General features: G+C 51.4%; 1 protein-coding gene across 6 annotated transcripts in view; it reads left to right on the forward strand.

Moving 5' to 3' along the window:
* SLC45A4 (solute carrier family 45 member 4) overlaps positions 1-24,496 on the forward strand; it is a 69,230-nt gene that overhangs the window by 20,785 nt on the left and 23,949 nt on the right. For 2 of the 6 annotated variants that reach the window (XM_074317023.2, XM_074317025.2), the window contains exons 2-3: positions 14,935-15,039; positions 18,257-18,901. In XM_074317023.2, coding sequence (XP_074173124.2) covers positions 18,658-18,901 — 244 coding nt within the window. In that variant the 5' untranslated portion in view covers positions 14,935-15,039; positions 18,257-18,657. Of the gene's footprint in view, positions 1-1,258; positions 1,412-14,934; positions 15,040-18,256; positions 18,902-24,496 lie in introns of those variants that run through there. The other 4 variants (XM_074317026.2, XM_074317028.2, XM_074317024.2 and 1 more) reach the window with 3 other exon arrangements.

A 24,496-nucleotide genomic window follows, 5' to 3' on the forward strand; every position in this document is an offset into this window, starting at 1 on the left:
GGACCTTGTTTCAAGTGTATTACAAAGTAACTAAGAGAATGTTGAGCCAGGCTACTTTGTTTCAAAAGGCCGTGTGAAGGAGAACAGAAGGGCACATGGTACGGGAAGAACGGGAGGAGGAGGGCCCGAGGAGTTGAGGTCCCTGAGCCTCGTCTTGAGGGACCCTGCCTGAGCCTGACTTCCCCACTTGTGACTCGGGAGGCTGCACTGGCAGTCCCTTGGGTCCCTTCATCTGTTGGCTCAGAAAAGCCTGAGCTGGTCACTTGCTGGGGAAGCCTTCCATGTCACCTGTGCTGTGGCTGGCTTTGTTCTCAGTTTGCTTCCAGTTCCTGTGGAGTTGCAAGCCATTGTATTCAGTGTAAAAAGATCCCCCAGGTGATGTTAAGGGCAAGTGACATCTGGAGTGGTCGTGAGAATTGGCAACGCAGACCTGCTGCTCGCCCACTCAGCCTGGCCCTTTGGGGGTGGCTGCCGATGGCAGGTCCCTGGACGTGGGCAGTTGGCCGGCTCTGCTCCCTGTGCTGCAGTGGCCACCCAGGCTCCCTCACCGTCTGTCAAGAAGTTAAGTTTAAATCAGATTTAAGCTGCAGTGTTTCTTGTTCTTGTTCGTCCCAACAATTATCTTACGATCTCTCCTTTTAATTAACTCCGTTTTCCAGTTGTTTTTGTCTGCCGCGCTGAGTTGTTTGTTGATTGCCTGGCACTGTGCCCCCATCAGGAGGCAGAGCTGCAGCCCTGCCCTCTAGGCCGGGAGGCCCGGGTAGGTAGAGGGCTGGTGGGGCCCGGCCCAGGGCAGTGGCTCCAGGACCAGGACGGGGTCAGCGGGAGCAGCTGCAGCCCAGCCAGCCCTGTGCCTGCCCTCCGGTGGCGCTGTTCTCTCTTTTTCTGGAAACTGCTTCTTTGGCAGCTTTCACTTCTCCCGTAGGCAAGTCCCGAGCTAATATTTATCCTGCAAAGTATCTTAAAAATGCTGGAGGGCAAGTATTTGTGGAGAACTTTGTCAATCTTTGAAAAAGAGTTATTGTTGCCTTGATAAACTGAGGCGCTGCTTACAACAGGCAGATTGTGTGTGAACTTGCAGCCTTTAGCTCAGCAGTTAGTTTTTGTTAACAGGTGGACTTGTTTCTGCTGTTCTGGTAAAGAGGCCTTTATCCCCGTGGTATTTGTTTGTTACTGGCTATTGTTGGGCGTGAGCTGGGGGAGGGGAGAGCTGGCCACTGAGCTGGTCTGTACGAGACTTTCGGGTATTACTCATTTTATGATTGGCAGCCTTTTCAGGAACGTGGACTTCTGTCCTGGGAGCCCTACCTTTTTATGAATCTCCCTTTAAAACTGGAGCTGCCTCTTTCCTGAGGGAAAACTGGCCTCACTATGGAAGGAAACGGAGTGTGACTAACAACAAGAAAGTGGGGTAGGTCGGGGATGTCGTCTGTGTGTGGTTAGGAGATTTCGGGTCTAAAGGAGAGCAACACTGACAGTGAACTTACTCCTTTAAAAAAAAAAGTAAAAACCGTTCCTGAGAGCGTTACTTTTCAGAAAGAGGAGCTACTTCCTGGATCTTCTCCAGAACCCGTTCCCTCTAGCTGGCAGCCCCCTTGCAGATCGTATCGGGTGGGGTGGGCTGCGGGCAGAGCTAGTGGCCTGGCCGGAAGTGCTCCCATGTTCATTAGTACTTAGCAAATGGTGAGGCCGGCAGGTGTGGGCACCGGTGCCAGCAAAGTCAGAGCCCTGCACGACGTCTCCAGGGACAGGCGCGGGGAGGCCCAGAGAGGGAGGTCTGGAAGCACGTTCAACTTGACCAAGGCGGAGGGAGTCCTGGGCATGTCCTGGGGTGGGGAGGGCGGCCGAGAGGACGAGGAGGGCTGCCCTGGGGGTGGTCAGTGTTCTCGGACCCTGATCAAACAGGTCAGAGTGGCCCCTGCCTGAGCACCGGCACCCAGCAGCCAGCAGCGCCCGCACCCAGTTCTGGGTGCCTGTGGAGTCGTGTTTGTGTTCTGTTGAGACCTTAGTCAGGGGCCCCGCACTTCCTCCTGGGTCACCTGACTCTGTTCTGCTGACTTCGCTGTTGCTCTGCTCTCTCTGCCTGCCTGCCTGTCTCCCTCCTGACGAATGCTCTGAGCTGGGCGTGTGGTCAGTGCTCTGAGCCGCCGGTGGTCACGGTGGGGCCAGGAGGCAGTGTGTGCCGTGTCTTCCTGCTGTCCCTTGGTGATTGGCCGAATCGTTTCGGAGATGTACTGGGTTCCTGAGGCGAAAAACCCCACTTGTTTGCTAACATGACTTTCCAGGTCATTTTCTAGATATGTCCCTCATGTTACATTTATTTACTTTTTATCATGGTGAAATAAACCTAACATAAAATTTCCCATTTTAACCATTTCTGAGGGCACAATGCAGTGGCATTAAACACGTTCACACTATTGTGTAATTATCACCATTATCTCTAGAACCTTTTTAGCTCCCCAAATGGAAACTCTGTTCCCTTTGCCTTTGGTGTTTTGTTGGTTTTTGTTTGTTTGTTTGTTTTTTTAAGGAGGGCACAGCTCACAGTGGCCCATGCGGGGATCAAACCGGCAACCTTGGTGCTACCAGCACCACGCTCTTAACCAACTGAGCTAACCGGCCACCCCTTCCCTTTGTTTTCAAGCATCTGAAAACTCCTCATAACTGGTTGGCACTGTGTGTTCATATGTTTTGTGACAGTTGCCCAGACATTGAAAGCACGTGCTGTCTGGTATCAGGACTGTGGGAACGTGAGGCCCCGTGCGTGCCCACCTGAGATGCCAAGGTGTGTGCAGGGACGGAGTATGGCTGATGCTTGGATAGAAAGTGCAGTGACTTCCAAGTCAATTGCCATTTGTTTCCAGTGGAAGTAAAATCTAACCCATTTTAATGCCATTCGTTTTAGCACCTGGGTTGTCTGTAATAGCACGTTCGGGTCACACTGGCATGTCACGTGTTTGCAGGTCACTGTGTCTGTGTGTGTTTGGGCCAGGGTAGCGTGGCTTTAATTACTTTCCTAGGTTTTAAACACTTGTGCTTCGCCTCGTGAACTTTTGTCCAGCTTAATGGCAAGGTGTCACTCTTGGGGGGAAGTCAGTGGTCATTCTGAGTGTTTGTGGTCTTACCTGCGGCTTCCTGCTCACGTCCACATCCAGCCATTGACTTGCACCGGTGGTTGGCCCCAGGTGAGCTGCTGGAGGCAGCTTGCTGGCTCCTGGAATGGTGCGAGGAGAGAGATGTGGCCACGGGGCTGGCTGTGTGTGGATCGCACGGGCTGGTGTGGGGGGTCGTTTGGTAGAGAGCGGCGTGTGCTCTTCTGACATGTTGGAACTGTCTGACCCTTCTGGAGCTCACGTGGATTACAGGTGCCGGGGAATTCTGGCTCCTTCCCTGGCTCGGGCTCATTTTCCCTGGTTGGTGCTGTGTTCTCAGCGCTGGCTGGAAGCAGCATGCTTCTGCTGGCTCACAGCCGGGAATCTGATCCTGGAGGCCAGTGCTTACGCCTGGGGCATCAGCACCCATGGATTAATGAGTTGGAAAGGCGCCTGTTGGTGTTTTCAGCTGAGAAACCCAAGTGAGGCTTTTGGCGTTGGGAGTCCAGGCCCCCGGCCGAGTGGGGCAACTTAACGCCACACGGTGCTGACCTTGGTGCAGGCCGTCTGTCTGTCTTGTCCCTGGGCCCGGAGGAAGAGTGTGGTTGCTCCTCTTCCTCCTGGATGGGCTCTGTGCCTGGCAGTTGAGGCCGAGCGTGAGTTACCCCTGTGTGTCCAGCACTGTGGAAGAGTGCGGGGTGGACAGAGCGAGTGGCGGGGCAGCCGAGGGCGGCCGTTTGGCTTCAGTTCAGTGGGGAGAAGGCTAAATAAAGCAGAGCGAAATCTGAGCTACAGGAGGGGCGGGAGGCACCGGTGAATGGAAACTCCTTCACTGCCATGGAGCTGGAGGAGACGCCCAGTGAAGCCCCACACAGTGGGGGTGCGTGGGGTGCAGGGCGAAAAGGGGTCGGGAGGGGTGTAGAGCCGTCACTGACCCTTGAATGCTGAGGTCGGATTGGGGAAGGCTTTGATGGTTCTCGGTTACCAGCTTCGTGTCTGTCCCAACTAAGTGGATCTGCCAGTAGCCCAGTGAATGCACAGGTGGCTTTCAGACCTGCCATCTCCACCCCCACCCCGCATTCACCCCTCTCAGGGGCTGCCTGGCTTGGAAAGCCTCTGTTGGCACTGTCTAGGCTAATGAGATTCAACCTCCTTATTGAAAAACACTCCTGAGTGTCATACCACATACCAAGACTTATGTGATGTTTGGGTCACCTGAAAATCTATTTTTAAAGGTAATTTACTGTTTAACTAAAAACAAATGTTAGATCATATAGAAGCAGAAAATATAATTACAGATCACTCAGTGATAACACCATTTTCTCTTTATGCATATTTAAAAATCAACGCAAAACTTAATATCATAACGTGTGCCTGATTTATAACCTGCCTTTTGCACTTAATACCAGATATATTTCCACGTCCACACTGCATGGCTTCACGTGTGGAGCTGCCGCACTTTATTTAACAGATGTCCTTAGGATGCTCCAGGTCCCTAGTGGTACTTTCCAGACGTCACCTCACTGATACAGAGCATCCCTGCGTCTGTTTTCTTCCAGAAGGTTCCAGAGAGTGGAACTGCAGGATGAAAGGTGCCACGTGCGTTATGTTTGGTCTCATCCGCAGTTCCTGCCCCCCCCCCCAACCCTTGGAATGTCCTAAGTGTAGCGAGTGATGAAGGTGTCTTTTGTTACGCTAATGAGGTGATGTTTGGAAAGCACCCAAGGGTGGGGGCTGGTTGCCAGGGGAACCACCCATGTGGTTGGAGGGTTGGAAGTTTAGTCCTCCTCTCCCCCAAGCTCCAGCGAGGGGAGAGGGGCTGGAGAAGTTCATTTGCTAATGGCCAACGACTTGGTCCTGACCAGCCTCCATGACAACCCAGGAGGGCAGCTCCTTGGTCCTTGGAACCAGACCGCTTCCATGTCCCTGTGCCACCGTGTGGGTCCCCAAGCTCGTGGAGGACAGAGGCTCCTTTGTTAGGGACCTGCCCTGTGTATCTCTCCATCTGGCTGCTGATTTGTATCCTTTAATATCCTTCGTAATGAATCAGTAATCTACTGAGTAAATGGCTTTTCCTGAATTCTGTGAGCTGTTCTAGCAAATGACTTGAGCCCGAGGAGGGGGTCCTAAGAACCTCTCTGATCCACAGCCAGTGGGTCAGAGGCACATGTAGGAACCTGGGCTTGCAGGTGGCCTCTGAAGTGGAGAGTGGCCTTGTGGCTGGGCCTTTTACCTCTGGAACCTGATTCTGTCTCCGGGATGGATGTGTCAGAATTGAGTTGAATTCTTGGCTGCCCTGCTGATGTCCGAGAGGGGAAGCCTCCACACACGATGGAGTTGGGCCTGGGAACCCTTTTTTAACAGGGAATGCACATTTTCAGGCCTTTGATACATGTTGAAAGGATCCCCGTTTTTAAGAAGTAATTTTTGGCAGCGCAAGGACTGTTACAGTTCAGTCCATGGAACGATAATAATCCTTGTATTGAACATGGAAGTTACTTCAGTGCCAAACTCCGTGTGTTCACAGAAAATCAGGGACCTCCCGGTTAAGGGCTTACTCCTCTCTGTAGAGGTGGAGGAGAGATTCTGTGGGTTTATAGTCTCACAGCTCCCCACACGCTTCTGGAAGAGTTGTCCTCTCCTGCTCCCAGCCACTTGCCTGAGTTGACAGGAATGGGGGCCTGAGGAGGACCACGGCTCCTCCATGGGGACTGTCCTGGGACCGCTGTTTCCTTGTGGTGAAGCTTCCTGTGAGTGACGGAAGGGGTCCCTGGGACAGGAGGGGCCTCGGAAGCACGCACAGACTTCACCGGCCGCTGCCCTGGGGCCTGAGACCCCGTTTTTGTGCTCAGCGAGGCCACGCTGCACGTGTGACACATCCCACCTCTGCATGGCTGACCTGCCACCTGAGCTTCAGGTGTGTGAGGAGGTGAATGGACACTGGCTTTTGTTGTTGTTTTTGTGGTCTTAGAAAGTAAGAATAAATTTAACCCCAGGCCAAAGCCACATGTAAGTTCTCTTCGTTCACCAAAAAAAAACACATTTTTTTTTTAAACTTTATTTTAAGTGTGTTTGTCCAGGACCCATCATCTCCAAGTCAAGTAGTTGTTTCAATCTAGTTGTGGAGGGCGCAGCTCACAGTGGCCCATGTGGGGATCAAACCAGCAACCTTGTTGTTAAGAGCACCGCCCTCTAACCAACTGGGCTAACAGGCTGCCCCTCACCAAAATTTTTTTAAAAACAGTTTTTATTTTGTCATTTCTCAAATATATTTCATGTTTCCCCTCTTTAAAAACATCGGTGTTTTGTTTACCTGACACGTGACCATAATTTGGACAATTCCATATCGTTAGGCAGTAGTTTCCCGTTTTCCTTTTGCACTGGATCCTTTTTGCCTTAGGATAAATTCAGAATCTGGAACGTGTTTCGCTTTGATTTTACACGTAAATACATCGAAAGGTGTCATTGCGTCTTGGCAGTCTTGAGTGGCATTCCTTAAGCCTTCCCCTGTCTTTCTTGATTGTATTTAAGTAGCGCAGCATGAGGAATTTTTATTTTTTAGTGCGATTTGGTTGTGACGAGTATCTTTAGGCAGCTTACGACCTGACCTCCCTCTTTCTCCCCCACATCATGGGTGACAGACTGCGTGTATTGGTACCTGGCCTTGCGCCTAGATGGAGTAATTAGACGTTCCGAGAAGCGCTAGTTTAGCCTGGAACGTTGGCAGTGGTCGCTCCTTTGGCTTTCCAGGTCTATCCTGAAGCCTAGTTTCCCTGGCGGCCGGCGTTCAGGAGCTGCGCAGTGTACTTGCGTTCTTCTGGTTTCCATGGCAGCCCCAGCTTCGTTCGGCCTCGAGTGGCTTCAGCTAGCAATCAGCGCTGGAACATTTAGAAGGAGGGGAGGAAAAAAATAAGCCTCATTGCTTTTTAATTAAAAAACAAAACCGCCTTCCTGCTCAGCTGATTATGCGAATCAAGGAAAACCACACAAAGGTCAGAGGTAAAAAGTGAAGTGAGCAAGTTTTTCTGTGTTTGAACAGAATGCAGGTAGCAGAGGATATTTCCTTCGGGGGCAGTTTGTCCTGTTTCAGCGTCATTTCCTCCTAAATGAGCTCCTGTTAGGTGCTTTCTGAGTGTTGGTTCTCTGCTGTTCTCCTTCCTATTTTGGTAACTTTTAGGAGAAGATGAAGGACTCTGTTTAAAAAGGAGCGTGACTTCAGTCCAAATGCCTTGCCCCCCACATTTTAGGAAGTACTTTGTACGATCCAGTGTTAAAAATATTTACTGTTGTACCAGCTGTCACCAGTTTGCCGATTTGGCCTCAATACACCACTCTACTTATTTTGGTCTGGCATCGTGCTTTTTGGACGGTGCAGAGTGGCCGCGGCCCCGGGGAGGAGGGCAGGTGTTGGTGTGGCATGCGAAACTGTCCGTCGGTGTTGGTGTCTGTGCGGGAGGGGTAGGAAGAGTGCTGGGGCTCACACACAGCCCAGGTGGTGCTGTCTGGTGCAGGGGCGCCGGGCCTTCCCCGGCTCCTTCGGGAGTGGTCTGGCTGTCTGCTCCCATGTAATTCACCCCACTGTCTCGCTGTATGTTACCGTTCTACGAGATGTTCTCAGCGGCTGCGCAGGTCTGCCAGCGTGGGAACCTGCAGCCGAGCCCTGTCCTGATGGCCCAAGGGATTCCTGGGTCGGTCCCGTGCCTGTGTTGGCAATTCGGGTGTTTCCTTTGCAGATAGAAAGGTGGCTTCTGGAACTGGGTGCGCTGGCCAAGGCAGACTAGGCCCTGTGCGTGGGCAGCCTGCATCTTGTACTTGGCCGGTTGCCTCAGCAACTGGAAGGGCGGTGTCCTGGACGCCTCTCGGTACTGCTCTGGGGGCTGTGCTCCCCGATGCGTCTCCTGCCCGGGGTGCACGGCTAGTGCAGTGTGCTGGGCACAGCCCGAGTGGGCGCCTGGGTTTGTCCTGCCAGGTGGACCCTTTGCGGGGCCTCCAGCTGAGTGAGTGCAGCACTGGAGATGACTTCACCCGACCTTCTAGGTGCATCCCATCATGCTCTCTGCCTGCCCTGGGGGTCATGGTCTTGCAGGGCCGGGGAGGACAAGTACAGCCACGGTGGCCTCTGGAGGGGCAGTGGGAACCGGAGGTGGTCCTCCCCTGCTGTGGGGTGAGGGGACAGGAAGCCCCGGGCTGGCGGGAGGCCTTTGGGATCTCCGCAGAGAAAACCGACCCCTCCAAGGTCTCCCAGCTGCCAGGACAAGTTCACTGGACTGTGCTGGTGTCAGGGCCCAGGCAGCGAGACCCCACAGGCAGGCAGGCAGGTGATGGTTTGGAGCAAAGCACCTGGAAGCCTGGCTGGGCGGTGTTTCGTGCCGCAGGAGCCCAGGTCATACCCTGAGAGCCACTGGACTTCAGGCTCAGTTTCTATTAAAATGTAGTAATTCCTGAAAAATCCCACATGGGTATGAAATTGTGAGCTGCTGGAGGGTGTGGTGACTTTAAAAGTAGTTCTTAAGTAGAGTAACATCATCTCCACTGTTCACTAGTATTGACACTCTGGTTTCTGCCTCCTCAGAAGAAGGAAAAGGGATCTTCTTTGAGCTCTGTGATCACCTTGCTCCTCTCGCAACGGGAGGGAGCTCTAAAAGCTGGCTTTCCGTTTTGAATGCAGTGATTATGGGTTAGCGCGGTCCTGTTTCACCGTCATTCAGTCGTTTGTTTAAAGCCATCTGGGCGCCTGCACTGGCTACGTGCTGGACATGCCTGGTGGTCCAAACACCTCCCGCCCTCGGCGCGTGGTCAGCGAGTGGAGTGGACAGGACGGGCAGCTGCTGTGTGCCTTCTGTGGGCACCTTCTCCCTTTGCCAGGGTGAGAAAAAGGCAGACGCACTGGTGTTGGGTGATGGGGCCTGAAAGAAAGTACAGAGCCCGGGTCACCTTGGAGAACTCCAGGCTCCCAGGTCTTGAGAAGCTGGCTCTGAGTTTCTCTGGTGGATGGGGGAGCAACGAGGACGGGAGCAGACGCATGTACGTGAGGGGCTGAGTCGCACGGTGGGTGTGGGGTGCCCTGCTGTGAGTGCTGTGACCAGGGCCTCCTACGGGAGCCGCAGCCTGGCTCTGGATGAGGCCCAGTGTAGGAGGGCCAAGGAGGAGACTCCCCACCCCACCAGAGGTCTTTCCATGGGGGAGGGCCAGGGCGCAGGCCTGGGCTGTGTCGTGAACAGGAGAGAAGTCAGGAGAAGGAGCCGCTCCTGCTTGTTACCCTGCTAGGAGTCCAGGGGGAAATGCTTTAATTAGGCTGACTCGTCACAGCAGAGCAATGTTTCATCCCCTCACCCCTGGGCCCCTTTCCACGTCTCCTGACCCAGTATGTTAATGCTCGGAGTAGTTGATACACACGTGCTCTCTTACACGCGTACACACAATCACAGGCACGTCCCTCCCCCACCCCCCCGACACCAAGTTCGCAGCAAACTGATCAGAAGGAGTGCAAATCAGGAGGACAGCGATCTGACAGATGCTGTTTGCTTTCTGAAGTGTCCTTGACCGTGTCTTGTGACGCAAACACACAAAGGCTGGGTTATTAAAGACCTGAGTTAGCGTTGAGCTCTGGGTCCTTTTGTCTAGAGCAGCGGCATCCTGGCCAGACGGGGACACTTGAGGAAAAAGGGCCACAGGTTAACAGGCACCCAGGGGAACCCTTGCAGTCGGGACTCAGACGTGGAACCAGCACGTGCGTCTGCAGTGAGTGGGAGTGAGTGGTAGGGCAGCCTGCCGGCCCCTCCCACGGCTCTGGCTCGTGGGCCAGCTTGGAGCCCAGGAACATGCGCTTTTAAACGTTCCCGTGGCTGTCCTGCTTCAGACTGGTTCACACCCAGTCCATTTGGCTGCCGTAGCAGAAAGCCACCGACTTACAAACAGGAGGCATTACTTCTCACACTTCTGGAGATTAGCAAGTCCGAGATCAAGGGGCCGGCAGATTCACCAGTTTTCAATCTTGGGAGGCCCGCTTCCTAGTTCCTAGATGTCTCCTTGCTGTGTCCTCACATGGCAGAAGGAGCCAGAAAGCTCTGGGGTCTCTTTCATAAGGGCACTGATCCCATTCACGAGGGCCCCCCCCCCCCACATGGCCTAATCACCCCAAGGGCCCCAGCTCCTGATACCATCACATTGGGGGGTAAGATTCAACATGAACTTGGGGACCCTCACACCACAGCACACACTAACCCACACGGATGTTGAGGAGCTGTGCCTTTTGGAGATATCACAAAGCCACGGACCTAATTACATTTATGTTGTTAACTTTGTATTTCCTTAGCTCACATGTCCTAGGCTAGAAGCACATTGAGTGATTGGAGGAAACCAGCCTGGGTTTCTGCAGGTGACACACACAACACCTGCAGGCAGGTGGATTCACGCCTCGGTAATTTCAGGTGTAAGACGTACGTAACATTCAAGTGTGACAGCCTCTTAATTGCTTTTGTCGGATGTTTTTAATCATGTTTTATTTTTTTTTAATAAGAACACAACTTGTTTTAAATTAATAAACTTTAAGTTTTAGAATAACTTTAGGTTCCCAGCAAAATTGAGAAGCTACAGAGAGTTCCCATATGCGCCCCCACCCCCAAAGTGCCTACCCCATTGTCAACATGCCCCACCGGAGTGATACATGAGCTACAATCGATGATCTGCACCGACACAGCGTAACCACCCCAAGTCCATGGTCTACATTAGGGTTCACTCTTGGTGGTGGACATTCTGTGGGTTTGGACACATGTAGATGACGTGTACCCACCATTATAATTTCATGCCAGAGGATTTTCACTGCCCTGGAAACCCTCTGGGCTCCAGCTGTTTATCTCTCTCCCCGCAGACCCTCCTGGCAATGACCGATCTCGTTACTGTGTCCGTAGTGTTGCCTCTTCCGGAATGGGTCCCGTTGGAATTATATACTGTGTGGCCTTTTCACGTGGGCTTCTTGCACTCAGTCAGGTGCATTTCAGGTTCCTCCACGTCTGTCGTTTCATGGCCTGACAGCGCATCTTAGTGCTGAATACTATTCCAGTGTGTGGACGGATGGACCAGTTTATCCATTCACCTCCTGAAGGACATCTTGACGGCTTCAAGTTTTCTCAGTTATGAGTAAAGCTGCTTAAGCGTCCATGTGCAGGTTTTGTGTGACCATACGTTTTCATTCCTTTGGGTAAATACCAAGGAGCACGACTGCTGATCGTATGGTGAGACCACGTTTAGTTTTGTAAGGAACTGCCAAGCTGCTTTGCAAGGTGGCTGCACCATTTGCATTCCCACCAGCAGTGAATGGGGGTCCCTGTGGCTCCACGTCCTCGCCAGCACTTGGTGGTGTCGGTGTTCAGATTTTAGCCGTTCTAACAGGTGTGTCGTGGCTCTTGTTGTAATTTGTATTTCCCTTCACATCATTTCATATGCTATGTACCATCTGTTTATCTTCGGTGAGGTGTCCAAGTTTTTGCCCATTTTTAAATTGAGCTGTTTATTTTCTTACTGTTTGTTTACATTCTGTTTTGGATAACAGTCCTTTATCAGGTGTGTCTTTTTCACATATTTCTCCCCGTGTGTGGCTCGTCCTGTCATTGTCTTGACACATGATTTTAGGTGGGTCAGCAGAGGGATGTCTGACTTGCTTTCAGGAAATAACCTTGTAAACAGATTTGCCTGAATGCTGTTTTCATTCTTATCAAAGGTACTTTGAACTTGCTTGATTCTCTGTTCCGCCTTTTTACAGTCTTGGTCCAGAGGCTGACCTTGTGTATTACCTGGCGTCCTGGCTTCTGTGTCATCTGCCACGGTCACGTGAGAGCAGCAGGTCGCTGGTAATGGAGAGGTCTGTGCTAGTAAATGTTAGAGGTTTAGCAGTGAGTATTAGCAGCTAACAGTTGATGATGTTTTAGAAAAATGTTAGTAGTTGTAGTGGAGTTTTCGAGGGTGGGGGTGCCTGCTTGAAATGGTCGGGGTGCAAAATAAAATAAGCCTCCATTGCCACAGACCAGTCACCGGTAAGCATTTCCCACACATTGGCGGTGCCCGGACCCCGCTGGCGTGCATGTGGGCATACACGCGGCGGGGGGTGAAAGGCGCAGACCTTTCGTATGTCAGAATGCCGCTAACCACCTTCCAGGAGGCACTGATCGCTAAGTGTTGTCATCGGATTATCATCGAATATTGTGACTCGGGTAGAATCTCAGATTTGCCCTGAAGCTTGGGGCGCATGACGCACAGGACTCTGCAGTCACCTTTTTGATGACATTCCATTTACAGCCTGCTTTTCCACATAGCGAATTGTAGGAAGTCACGTGTTTTGGCATCCGTTACCCTGAAATTAGAAACAGGACAATAGAGGAAGTTGTTGATTGGAACAATTGTCGTTTCACTTGTCTAAGAGCATCTGCAAATCGTAAGCAAATTGTTGTCACTGAGTTGTCACTTGTCAGTCGCTGGGGCAGGCTGCAGAGGGAAGACCCTGCCCTGCGGAAGCCTGTCCTAAAAGTTTCCCTGGTCTTTTGACCAGAAGATACTGGAATAGGTCGCAACTCCAACCTCTGCACTCTTTTCAACACCAGCTCCAGAGGAGACTCTTGGGAATACAACATGGCCTGAGCTTCCGGGAGAAGCCGTCTGATCTTTCTTAAGTTGCTTCAGTGTGTGGTTGTACTTGAGCTCGGGTATTTTAAATCTGGCACTTTAGAAGAAAACATTTTAATGTTTTCAGATATTACGGTTAATGCTCTAGCTTTTATATAACATGATTTCCTTACAGAAAACAATTTGCTATAAGACGATTACTTCCTGGATATCGTTTTATGGGCAGTAAACTTGGTTTTATGGTGTCTGATTGTTCCTCTAAATGTGATGACATGGCCGCCTGCACCCAGGCCCTTGGCTAATGGGAGAGCAGCCCCGCGGCCTCTGCCCCTCCTTCTCCCTTCTCTTCCCAAATGGGAAGGGGACCTAGAACTAGAGAAAGTGGGGGGTGGGCTATAAAGGGAAGGATTTCAAACTCTTTTTCAGAGTCTTTGTGCCCAGGAAAGGTGCAGCCATGGGTTGTCGTGCATCTCTGAACAAATACTGTGGTTTAGTTTAAATTCAGACTGAGAGGGACCCCAAGATCAGTCTCTGACGAGGTGAAGGGTCAAGTTCCAAACTGTGTACCTGTGGGCATGGAACATAGTCCTCCATGAAGCTAGATGAGGGACTGGTCGTACTTGGTGATGGGCAGTAGACTTGGTGTTACATGGATTATAGTCCTGTGTCCCTTCTCAGACAATTAGGAGTTAGGTCATCAAATTAAATTAGAAAGATCAGTAGCCTTAACTGGGTGGGAAGGGACACGTGAGGACTTAACAGGGTATTAGAAATGCTGTCTTAATATACATTTGTGAAAACTGATTGAATGCCATGTTCTCACTGCATGTAAATGATGTCTGAGTAAGTAAACACTTACTAACCTTAATGATGGAAGATACAAGGGAAGAAGAGATCGTCTCATCCACAGTGGCGCCCGAAAAGATAAAATAATTCGGGAGAAGCTTAAGAAATGAGCAAAACCTGTACAAGGACTTTGACGGCCACCGGGAGGGCGCAGGGTGGGGTCCGACACATGGAGAGACGGCCCCCCAGGACAGGGTGACCCCACAGCCCACAGCCCATGGCAGTTCCCGCTCAGCTGATTTATAAAGTCAGTGGAATCTCAGCAAAAAGACCAACAAAGCTTTTCACCCCCCAACCCGGAGCTAGTCAAGCTCTTAACGTTTATATGCTCATGAAGTTCTTACAAATGAACACGCAAGAGGTCGGAAGGGCTGGGAAAGGGAGCAATGGGAGGAGCTGCTGGACGGAGACGCCAGCACACTGACCGCCTTTTTCCTCCCGGCGGTAGGTGTGGGACCTGGGCTGACAGCACTGGCGGAACAACAGGAAATTGGGAAACAGACCCAAGGACAGATGGAAGTTTGATCTATGATGGTGGAGAATCTCAAAGTGCTGGGGATGGACTTATAAAGAAATCACACTGAGAGCGGCTGGCCAAGGGGAAAAGAGGCCAGTGGCTCCTGGCCTCACACCGCACACGAGGGTCTGAAACGTATCCCCTAGAGTTTTGCTGGGACTGAAGGGCCAGCGTGGACGTCCTGCAGCCCGTGTGCATGGCCCAACCAGCATCTGTATGGACCGCACTTCTGTTCTCAAACGTCAGAACTGCTGGTCCGTTTCCCCTGGGATATGGACCCAGGACCTAGCGTCCGGCTGTGGCTTTCTAACAGCAATGTCTGCGCTGGCTCTCCTGGCACTGACCCTTAGTGCTCCAGCCCTCCTTTCAGGATGGCCAGTGCCTGGGCCAGATGACGGTGGCCCTCTCTCTTCTTCCCAGCACCCATACTCCTCTACGCTGCTGTGACCTTATTTCTAAGTGTCTGATGCTTAAACTAGGTTTTTTAATGGTTTTGTGGCACCCCTAAAATGTGTATGAAATCCCCAGGGCTTTGCAGGAAAGGAGCGTGTCGTCACAGTGGCTTTGCCAGACAGTGCCTGCTGGCGAGCAGGGGTGTGTGATGTGCTAGGTGCCCGCCTATCTGTCAGGAAACCCCATGTTTGCTAATCAGTTGCCTTATTTAAAAGTACTGTTCGGAAAGTTGCCTCAGCGCTTTCAAACAGCTCAGCTTGCTCTTGGAAATCTGCTACCTTGTGTAGTGTCCCCACCCTAGCTTGCGAGTACTATAGGAATAAGTGGTAAACTTTGAACCCACTCACTGCCGCGTAAAGCCAGCGTGAGCGGAGATGCTAATGTCACCTGTCGTTTCCATCAATATAGATGACAGTGGAGTCCCCGTGTAAAACCTGCCCACTGTGCCACTGCCTTTGCACTGCTTGACGGAGGGAGCCAGCTGTGTTAATGCCTAGACTTCTTGACTAACAGGTAAACCCCACACTCCACTCACGCCATTTCATGACAACTGGGGCAGGCCCGACCCTGGTGTCAGCATTCATTCGTTCATTCATTCATTCACCTTCCTGGGCTCCTGCCATGTGGCCAGGCTCAGTGGGGGTGTGAGAACAGAAGGTGGCTGGGGGATGGGGTCTCCCACGGAGCTTCCCCCTGGCTGGGCAGGGCTGTGTCATCCGAGGACAGGGGCTGTGAGAGCCTTTGACAAGGGGGAGTCGGTCCAACAGGGAGGGTTCGGCCTTGAGAAGCGTCTTCTGGGACTAAGTGTGGTTGCCGTGAAGGTGGGAGAGGTAACGGGCAGGGAGGAGAGATTGAAGAACTTAGTGATGGATAGCAGGCCTCCTGCCCTCAAGGGTGAGTCCTGCTCTCTGCCACCCAGAAACAGCGTCAGCACACGAATGAGCCCTCACACTGAGTCTCCAGCACACCGCAGCCCTGTCGCAGCCCCTGGCAGACGCCTCTCTGAGAGGACCGTGTGTGTGGGAGCTGTGTGTGTCTGGACGCAGCTTCCTGGGCCATCAGCTGACCTGGGAGGACTCTCCGTATGAAGCAGACCCTGCTCACCGGTTAGGTGGCTTTGACCACCTGCTCGGTAGCTGCTCCTCCCCCCCAACCGTGCGGGAGGCAACATGATCGGAGACTTCTGGTCCTCGAGAAGTCCACTGCTCGTCTTCTTCCTCTCCACCTTGTGTTTGACAGCCAATCTTGGAGCATTTTCAGACATTTGATAGGGAACCCCAAACACGGAGGCATCGCTGTCTGTTTTGCAGGGGGTCTGATGGTTTTGTCAACATGTGGCTTCCCTCCCTACGTGTCCAATTCTGTACTCTCCTTGGCTTTTCCAGGAAAGAGAGTGATGTCCTGCTCACGGCTCGGGCTGACGACTCAGACCTGCCACTGGGTGGAACCGAGCCCGAGTCTGAGTGACGCGGGCGGCCATGCTGCTTTGGGGGCCTTCTCAGCGCTTCTCACTCTTTGGAAATAAGCCACCCAAAATGCCACTATGTGGACCCCTTGTCCTCTTATAAACCAGGCCTTGGAGACCACCTCCTCGTTCTCGGGCAGCAAGTGGCTTGAGCTCCCCTGCGCTTTCCTATTCTGCTTTGAGCAAAGACTGAGTTAGTAGAACCAAGTGCTAGTGAAGTTGAGTTTGCAACGTCTGGTCTAGTTGATTCAAAGTGTAATAGTTGAGGGTTTCAGCATTTTTAAAGAAAGCTTCTTTCTCGTTAATAGTAACCTAGAACAGCTTCCCAATTTCGGCACAGTGACCTTTGGGCTGGGTCTTCCTCTGCTGGGTGGCGTCCCGTGCACTTAGGACGCTGAGCACTGTCCCTGGCCTCCACCCACGGGGTGCAGTAACACCCCCACCCGAGAGTGACAACCACAGAGGTCTCCAGACATTGCCCTGTGTCCCGGGGGTACAGAACTGCCCCTGGAGGAGAACCATTGCCTGGCACAACGCGAGCATACTTGCTACAGGATGTTATTGCCTAGTGCTTCGCTGCTGCCGAAACGACAGCTTTATTTCAGACCTGAGCCTCAGATGGATACAGCCGCGGGTCGGGCAGTGGGACAGAACTGCAGCGGCTCATGGTTATAATTAAGTCATTAGAATTCCTTAGAAAACTAATTACTAGCATTCCTGCCAAAAGCCAACTTAGGCTTTTAAAAACCTGTCTGGATATACTTTCTTCCCATAAAAATGATCCATCTTGTCTGGTGGCAAAAGGTATTTCAAATCATTGACCCAGTTTTGGTGTGAGCTTGACAGAAAGGGGGGTGGTGTTACTGTGTCCCAGGATAGGAATCACCTTGAAGGGTGGGGATGGAGCAGAGACGTTAACTCGGGCTGATTACTTAGTATATGTTAGAAATAGTTTCACAGTAACATTTTTTAAAAAGATTGTAGGAGGGTGACTGTTTGGAAACACTGGTTTAAACTGAGATAGTAATTATATGGTAAAGGACACGGGACATTTGAGAGGAACCCCAAGTAAGGGCCGTAGTGGGGACCGGTGGGAACATTGGGGGGATTTTCCAAAGACAGGTAGGGCTGCTTGGACCTGTGATTCCCAAGGAAGTGTCAGTGCAAGAGAGGAACCCCAGGTGGGGAGCAGGGGCCCCGAGCGCAGAGCAGCTCTAGCTTTGCCCCCAGCAGCCAAGCTGGGGTCCTGCCATCACCTGCAGGGCTGCCCACGTGGGCTGAGCGAAGGCCGTCTGGTTCCTTCTGGGGAGAAGGGGCTGAAGAAGGTCAGCTTGGGTTCAGTGACTATTACCTAGAAGTAGTTGCTTTTTAAACCAGTTGAACATTTTTGGTAAAGACCCACCTTAGTGGTCTTAGGACGCAAACACCATTTGCGGTCACCTGTTTTAATGCACTTTAGACTGAACGGGGCCCCGTGTCTGGCAGCCCATCCGGAAGGTCCCTGTCTTGCCTGGCACGGGACAGATGGACCTCATTTTCCTCAAACCTGTCCAAGGGGACAATTGTAGTTAGAGCCCAGGCAGCTGACGCTTTATTGTGGTGTATTCGTGCAGGACGGTGGATACGTAGGACTGGGGACAGATTCCGCCCCCAAGCCCGGGCATGTTGTGTGCAGTCTGGGCGTCTGAGCCCCTAGACCCGATATCGGAGCTTGGCACAAGTGCACGTGTCTTTCCAGGGTGGGGCTATAACTTTCGTGAGTATCGGAAGGCTGTGTAACCCAGAGGGCCAAGGACCACCCTCGAGCCAGCCCACGCCACCTCCCCAGTCGGGTGACGAGCGCCCCCACGCTGGCTCCGCCCCCCCGCCCCCAGGCAGCATCTCCTTTGGTTTTTCAGTGTCTCCACGTCCCCCAGCCCCTCTACCTTGGTCCACAACGTGTCATCCACGGCCTCACGCCTTCCCTGCTCCGGGCTCCCACACCCCAGGTCCCCGGTCCCCTGAGCTGGGTGGGGACTGTTCCTGTGAAGATGCAGCTCCGAGCTCTTCCTCTGCCCAGCTGCTTCCTCTGATCCGGCTTCCCCGTGGTCCCCATCTCAGTCCTCCCCCAAGGATGAAATTCCGTGTAAGGAAAGGTGGTTTTCTCCAGAGGTCAGGGCAGTTTTGTTTGTTTCCCCACAGAGTGCCCAGAGGACTGCGTGGTCAGGGCCTGCGGGTGGCAGCCTCAGGCCCCGCTGACTGCAGGGTGGTTTTCCTCTTTTGCAGACCAGCCAGTCGCTCGATGGGGAGCAACGGTGGACCTCCTTTTTGTGTCAGCCTCCCGCCTCTCTGTAGCAAGACAAACAACTTCAGCACCTCTTCAGTCATAATGATGAAACTGGTATTAACTGAATGGCAATTATGGATTTTTAACTCTAATTCACAGTAAACCAGCAAGCCATATGTTTAAAATCCAACCAAAAATCGTTCTGTTTTGCTGCGAGTCGCATGCGACTGTGAAAAGTCGCGAGCCACCTGTTTGTACAAAGAGGAATATAAGTATTACTTGCCGCGGAACGCAGCGGAAGCAGAGAGAGAAGACGTCTTAATTTATCCTTAAAGATATATGATAGTATTATTTATATAGTTAGAGTAAATATATACACACACATATATTTTTGGTGGTGATGAGAATGGCTCCGCAGAATGCCGACTCGGAATCTATGCAAGTTCAGGAGCTGCCTGTACCCCTGCCGGACCCGCAGAAGCCCGGGAGCTCGGAGCCGGAGCCGCGCGACGAGACTGTCAGCGAGGGCTCCATCGACCGGATCCCCGTGCGCCTGTGGGTCATGCATGGGGCCGTGATGTTTGGCCGTGAGTTCTGTTACGCCATGGAGACGGCCCTGGTCACCCCAATCCTGCTGCAGATCGGTGAGTGCGGCTGCCCCGGCTCTGAGCAAGCCCGGCACGCAGGGTGTGTCCGTCACATGGGCTCAAGTGTCCTCGGGCGCCCTGGGGACGTGCGTCCTGGGCTTTTCTCCCTTCATCCTGCTCCGACTGCTTCTCCTCCTGTCTTAAACTGGGGCAGTGGCGGGGGTGGTCCTTGGGTATTGATGCAGAATCAGGGGTTTGGGTGAGTGCAGTGGACATGGGTCAGTTCCCACTGGGCGGTGCCATCTCCTGAGGTACCCATCGCCCTGCCCCAGCCCTCCTGGATGCGGCCACCAGTGGTGACATCCTGCGCGAGCCAGGGACCCTCCTTGCCTGTGGCTCCAGTCCCTGCTCTGGAAGGTGAGGGTCAACACAGACCAGCCTGTCAGGCAGAGGCCAGCCCTTGGAGCAGTGCCTGGCGGTAGGAAGCCACGAATCCTGCTGGTCTGTTACCTTCTTCCTGTCATGGTCACTGCTGACCCATGTCTGAGTTTACGGTGGCCCTTAGGTGGCCGACTGATGGGCATTTCCAGAGATGCTGGATTCAGTCACACCGAGGGCAGCAGCACAGGTGTCGTGCGAAAGAGCTGCTGCCGTTCCTTCCAGACTGCGGGTGCCTCCGGCCTGGAGCATTTTGTCAGTGTCTCGTTTGTTGTCTAAAGGAGTTTCAAAACCTGTAATTTGCCAACTTCTCGGAGACTTGGGGAAGGGGCCAAGCTATTTAAAAGCTTAGTTTCATTCTAGAGTTTCACAGGGTGCTTGGTAAAATATTTTAAAAACCTGCTTATTTTGTTGGTGGTCAACATGTTTTTCTCCAATCTTAGTCAACTATTCCGTGAGCCCTAACTCAGCCCCCCGTGCGGCTCAGTTAGGTAAGTGTAAGGGTCTGCAACCTGGAGTGTTGTGAGTGGGCAGTGGCCCCGGGCTGTCAGCGCACAGACTGACCGCCCGTTGCCGTGGTAGCCGTGTGTAGAAATACCGCTTGTACCGCGATTATTTTAATTGCATATTTACTGTACCCGCTGTGCATCTCGTCAGGTAACACTTTAGTCAAGCAGCACGCATAGCGCGCTCAGTGTTGAGGTTGCTGTGTGTAAACATGCTTTTCCCTCTGTAATCCATCCCACGTGTTTTATTTTTCACCTTTAAAAGTTGTCCTGAGGACGATCAGGACCTTTTCTGAGAGTCGGGGAGGTACAGGTCTCCCTCCCGTCCTTTCAGCTCTGCCTTTATCCTGCGGGTTTATTCTCACGTTCATGAGTGCCCACTGTATGCCAGCGCTCCGGGGCCACTGTTACTCCCAAATTTGGTGATGGGTTCCGTGCATTACGGCTTAAAACCCCAGCACTCCCACAGCTCCATGGCGGTTTACACTTCAGGGGTTATGCGTCTCAGTTTCTATACAGCACAGTACATTTCATTGTTTGGTCTTGAGTATTTAATGTATTACTTGCGACTTGCATAGGTTTTCCATAATCTGGGATAACATATATTATGTATTTTACTGTGTAATACATATGCTACAGATTAAAGGTAGCTTTTGAAAGTTATGGGATGTCTGTTCCATGTAAACTTCCAGAAATGACTCAAAATGGGAGCATTGTAATAAATAGGTGTGGCTGTGGTCGCCTCACCTGACGGGGATGAAGGGAATTATTGTTGACCCTAAACATTACACAGGTCATGTTCAGGCTGAGAGCAGGACTCCTGAATGGAGGGTGTTTTTTGTAGGTTCATGGAATGGCACTTAATGAAAATTGTTCTTAGCTGTGCTTCGGTGGAGTCCAGACAATAGCCCAATTTATTTTTCAGGGTTGGTCTTTGCACTCAAAAGGGCAACATAGTGATCAAAATTTTGTCGGATTGAGTTGGAGTTTCTTTAAGAAGCTGTCTGCCGAACCCAGAGGTGCAGTGTCCGCTGTTGGATTTGGTATATTAGTAATTATTGAAGCTGAAACAGTCACATTTCCCACTCTCAGTGGACAGTTTGAGCCGCTTGGTACATGTCCACAGGTGTGTCCACAGTCGAGACCAGGTGCATTTTCATCGCCCCAGAAGCCTCCCTAGTGGCCTCTCACATCAGTCTACGCACCACCCCCCCCAGCAGCCATCACTAATCTGCCCGTCACCGTGGCCTTTCTGGGAGTTTGCATCCGTGGAATCCCCGTATGTGGTCTGGTCCCTGAGCTGGCCTAGCGCTTTGGTGATGGAGCCGCCTGCGCACTGCAGGAGCCAGTCTTTCATCGGGTTTAATGCTGCCTCGTCGTCCTCTGAATGGACACGCCCCTTTGTTTACCCGTCGCTCCGCTGATGGGCCTTGGGAGCTGCTGTAAATAAAGCTGGGAGCAGGTCACCCACAGGTCTTTGTGTGGACAGTTCTGTTTCTCCTGAGCTAGAGGCCTGGCAGTGGGGCTGCTGGCTCATGTGCTGAGTGAGGTTTCCTTTTATAACAAGAGGCTGTTCATTTCCTCCAATAGTTTGTGAGCCCGTGTCTTCACGTCCTCAGCACACTTGCGTTTCCCTAATGAATACAGTGGGCCCTCCATGTCACTGAGGGCCCACTAAGGGACTTGAAAAGCGTCCTGGGATTTTGGTACCTGGCGGGGGGTGGGTGGGGGTGAGGGTCCTGGAACCATTCCCCATGGGTACCAAGGGACACCTGTGCTGGTGTTAGCATCTCGTCATGTGCTTTCTGGGCATCAGATATCTTCTCAGGGAAGGTGTGTTTCAGATTTTTTGCTGATATTTTGATTAGGTTGTTTTTCTTACTGTTGCAAGATTTCTTTGTATATTCTTGAGAAAAGTCCTTTATCAGATACATGTTTGCAAGTGTTTTACCCCAGTCTGTGATTTCTCTTTCATTATCTTAGTGGTATGTTAAAATCAAAAGTTTTAAATGTAGGTGAAACCTAGCATGTCATTTTTTTTCTTTTATTCTTTTTTTGTTTTAACTAAGAAAGCTTTGCCTGACCCAGGGTCATAATAATTTTCTCTTAATGTTTTCTTCTACGTGTTTTATAGTTGTAGCTCTCACATTTCGGTCTGTACACATTTTGAATTTTTGTGAACAGTAAGAGTTGAAGGTCCCCCCTCCCTGTGGCATAGAGAAATCCAGTTGTTCCAATGCCACTTGTGAAAAGACCATCCTTTCCCACTGAAAACCATGGCACCTTTGTTGATGATTAACTGACCACCTATATGTGAGTCTGTTTCTAGACTGTTCTAGTTAGTCATCCTGTCCTCAATACCGCGATGGCTTAATTACCGTAGTATTTTTTTTTTAAGGAGGGCACAGCTCACAGTGGCCCATGTGGGAATCGAACCGGCAACCTTGGTGTTATCAGCACCAAACTCTAACCAACCGAGCTGACCAGCCACCAAATTACTGTAGTTTTATTTTTCATCTTAAAATTAGGAAATGTAGGGTCTCTGACTTCATTGTACTTTTTAAAACTTGTTTTGGCTATTTTAGGTCCTTCGCATTTTCATAGAAAGCTTATAATTAGTGTATCAATTTCTACCAAAAAAGCCTGCTAGATTTTTACTGCGATTGCATTGCATCTATGGATTAATTTTGAGAGAATTGACATTTCAGTATTGAATCCTCCAGTCGATAAGCATGGTATGTTTTCTCTGTACATTTAGGTCTTTAATTTCTCCCAGGAATATTTTATGGTTTTCAGTATACAGGTCTCACACAGATTTTAAGTTATCTCTAAGTGTTTAATTGTGTTATGCTATTATACTGTTTTAACTTTAATTTCTGATTGTAAATCACTATATACGGAAATATAAAAATATTTGTATCTATTGACCTAGTAGTCTTGCTAAACTTGCTTGTTATTTCTAGTAGCTTTTTTTGTCTGTAGGATCTTGGTGATACCGGGCATTTGCATCGTCTCTTTATTCCTTTATCAGTCTGGGTAAACGTTTATCAATTTTATCCATCTTTTCCAAGACTCATTTTTTATTTCATTGATTTCTCTATTGTTTGTCCATTTCCTGTTTTCATTAATTTATGCTGTTCATGTTTTTCTTCTGCCTACTTGGATTTTAATTTACTCTCTTTCTAGTTTCTTATAGTCCAGCTTAGAACACTGTTTTTTAGATTTCTCATTTCTAATAAATAAAATGGCTGTTACACAGAGGGGTCAGGGCGGAGGATTAGTGGCATCCCGGAGACCATGGGGACCTGCTGTGGCCACAGCCTCTGAGACGGTCCCCAGTGTTCCCACCACCTGGTTTTCATGGCCTGTGGGATCCCCTCTCCTTGAGAATTTTCTTTGAACCAACAGACTGTCCCCAGTGAGAGGATGTCACTTCATCACTAGGTGACAAAAGCACAGCTTCATCTGGGCCGAAGGCTGTCTTTTGCCCTCTTGGCTGATACACTTTGAATAGTCAAGCTGCCACCTTGGAGAGACCCATGGGGCTAGAAATTGAGGGGGGCCTCAGCCAGCAGCAGTGGGGACCTGAGGCTCTCCGTCTGCGAGTCTGCGAGAGACCGAGTCCTTCGTCCCTCAGGTGGACGAGCGTGGCAGCAGCCTTCCCTGGCTGAGCCCTGGGAGAGACCCGAGCCAGACCACCTCACACAGCTGGGCCCGCCTGCGCCACCACCATGGGGCACGTGACTTGTCACACGGCAGTCGGTAGTTGTTTCCCGCTTTGTAGTTGGAGTGCCTCTCTTTCCCCATCACCTACGTAGTCATCATGTTAGACGGTGGGGAAATGCTTTAGAAGAAACTGCTCTAACCACCTGACATTGCAATTTGTGTCCTCAAACAATAAGAAGTCTGCCGTTTCTCTTCGGGAAGGTTGATGCCCCAAAGAAACATTTCCCACTGAAAATCAGCTGAAAACGGATGTTATTAGAAAATCAGCTGAAAATCAACTGAAAACTGGGGGAAGTAAGTTCGAACTCTGCCATCACAGACATTAGGAGAAAAGTTTTTAAGCCAGAATCAGCCAAGTCAGAGCGTTGGCACATGACAGTTGGTCTTGGCCAGTTCACTGACGTGTTAAACTGGCACCACTGACGGTGCGAGTGCTGACTGCTGTGAGTCAGTCTGTCGGCTTCTGTTGTTACCGTGCGGCGACTGGCCCCCGACTGGCCCCCAGCCCCCAGTGTCCCCAGACGCGGTGCAGTGCCCTTGTGGCCAAGTCCATCGCTCGCGGCTGGGCTCCTGGGAGAGGCTCACTTTGTGTCTGCAGAAGGGATGAATCAATGGATGACTTGTTGGTGAAGAGGAGGTTGACACGTCTTAGACGCCCGATACGTCCACATGCTCTTGTCACAGCCCAGAGATCTGATTTCTTCTTGGGTTCCGCATCGGCCCCGGGTGTGGCACGTCCTCGGCTCGGCCCGCTTGTAGGAGGTGCAGTGGCACTGCAGTTGGTCAGGGAAGATGCCTTCAAAAGCCTGTGCTGCTCATCAGCTCCTTGTCCAAGGGTGGACGCCCTTGTGGCTGCGGATGCGTGGGGCCCCCACCTCCTGGAGCCCCCCGAGTGGAGCTGCTGGGGAAGGGGATGCGTGTGTCGCTCTCGGGAAGTGTCTGACAGTGTGTGGGTCTCCGCGTACTTGGTGGTAAGCTATTC

The sequence above is a fragment of the Rhinolophus sinicus genome, chromosome 6 (genome assembly GCF_057876585.1).
Source record: "Rhinolophus sinicus isolate RSI-liver-muscle chromosome 6, RSI-T2T, whole genome shotgun sequence".
In the NCBI taxonomy this organism is placed as follows: domain Eukaryota; kingdom Metazoa; phylum Chordata; class Mammalia; order Chiroptera; family Rhinolophidae; genus Rhinolophus; species Rhinolophus sinicus.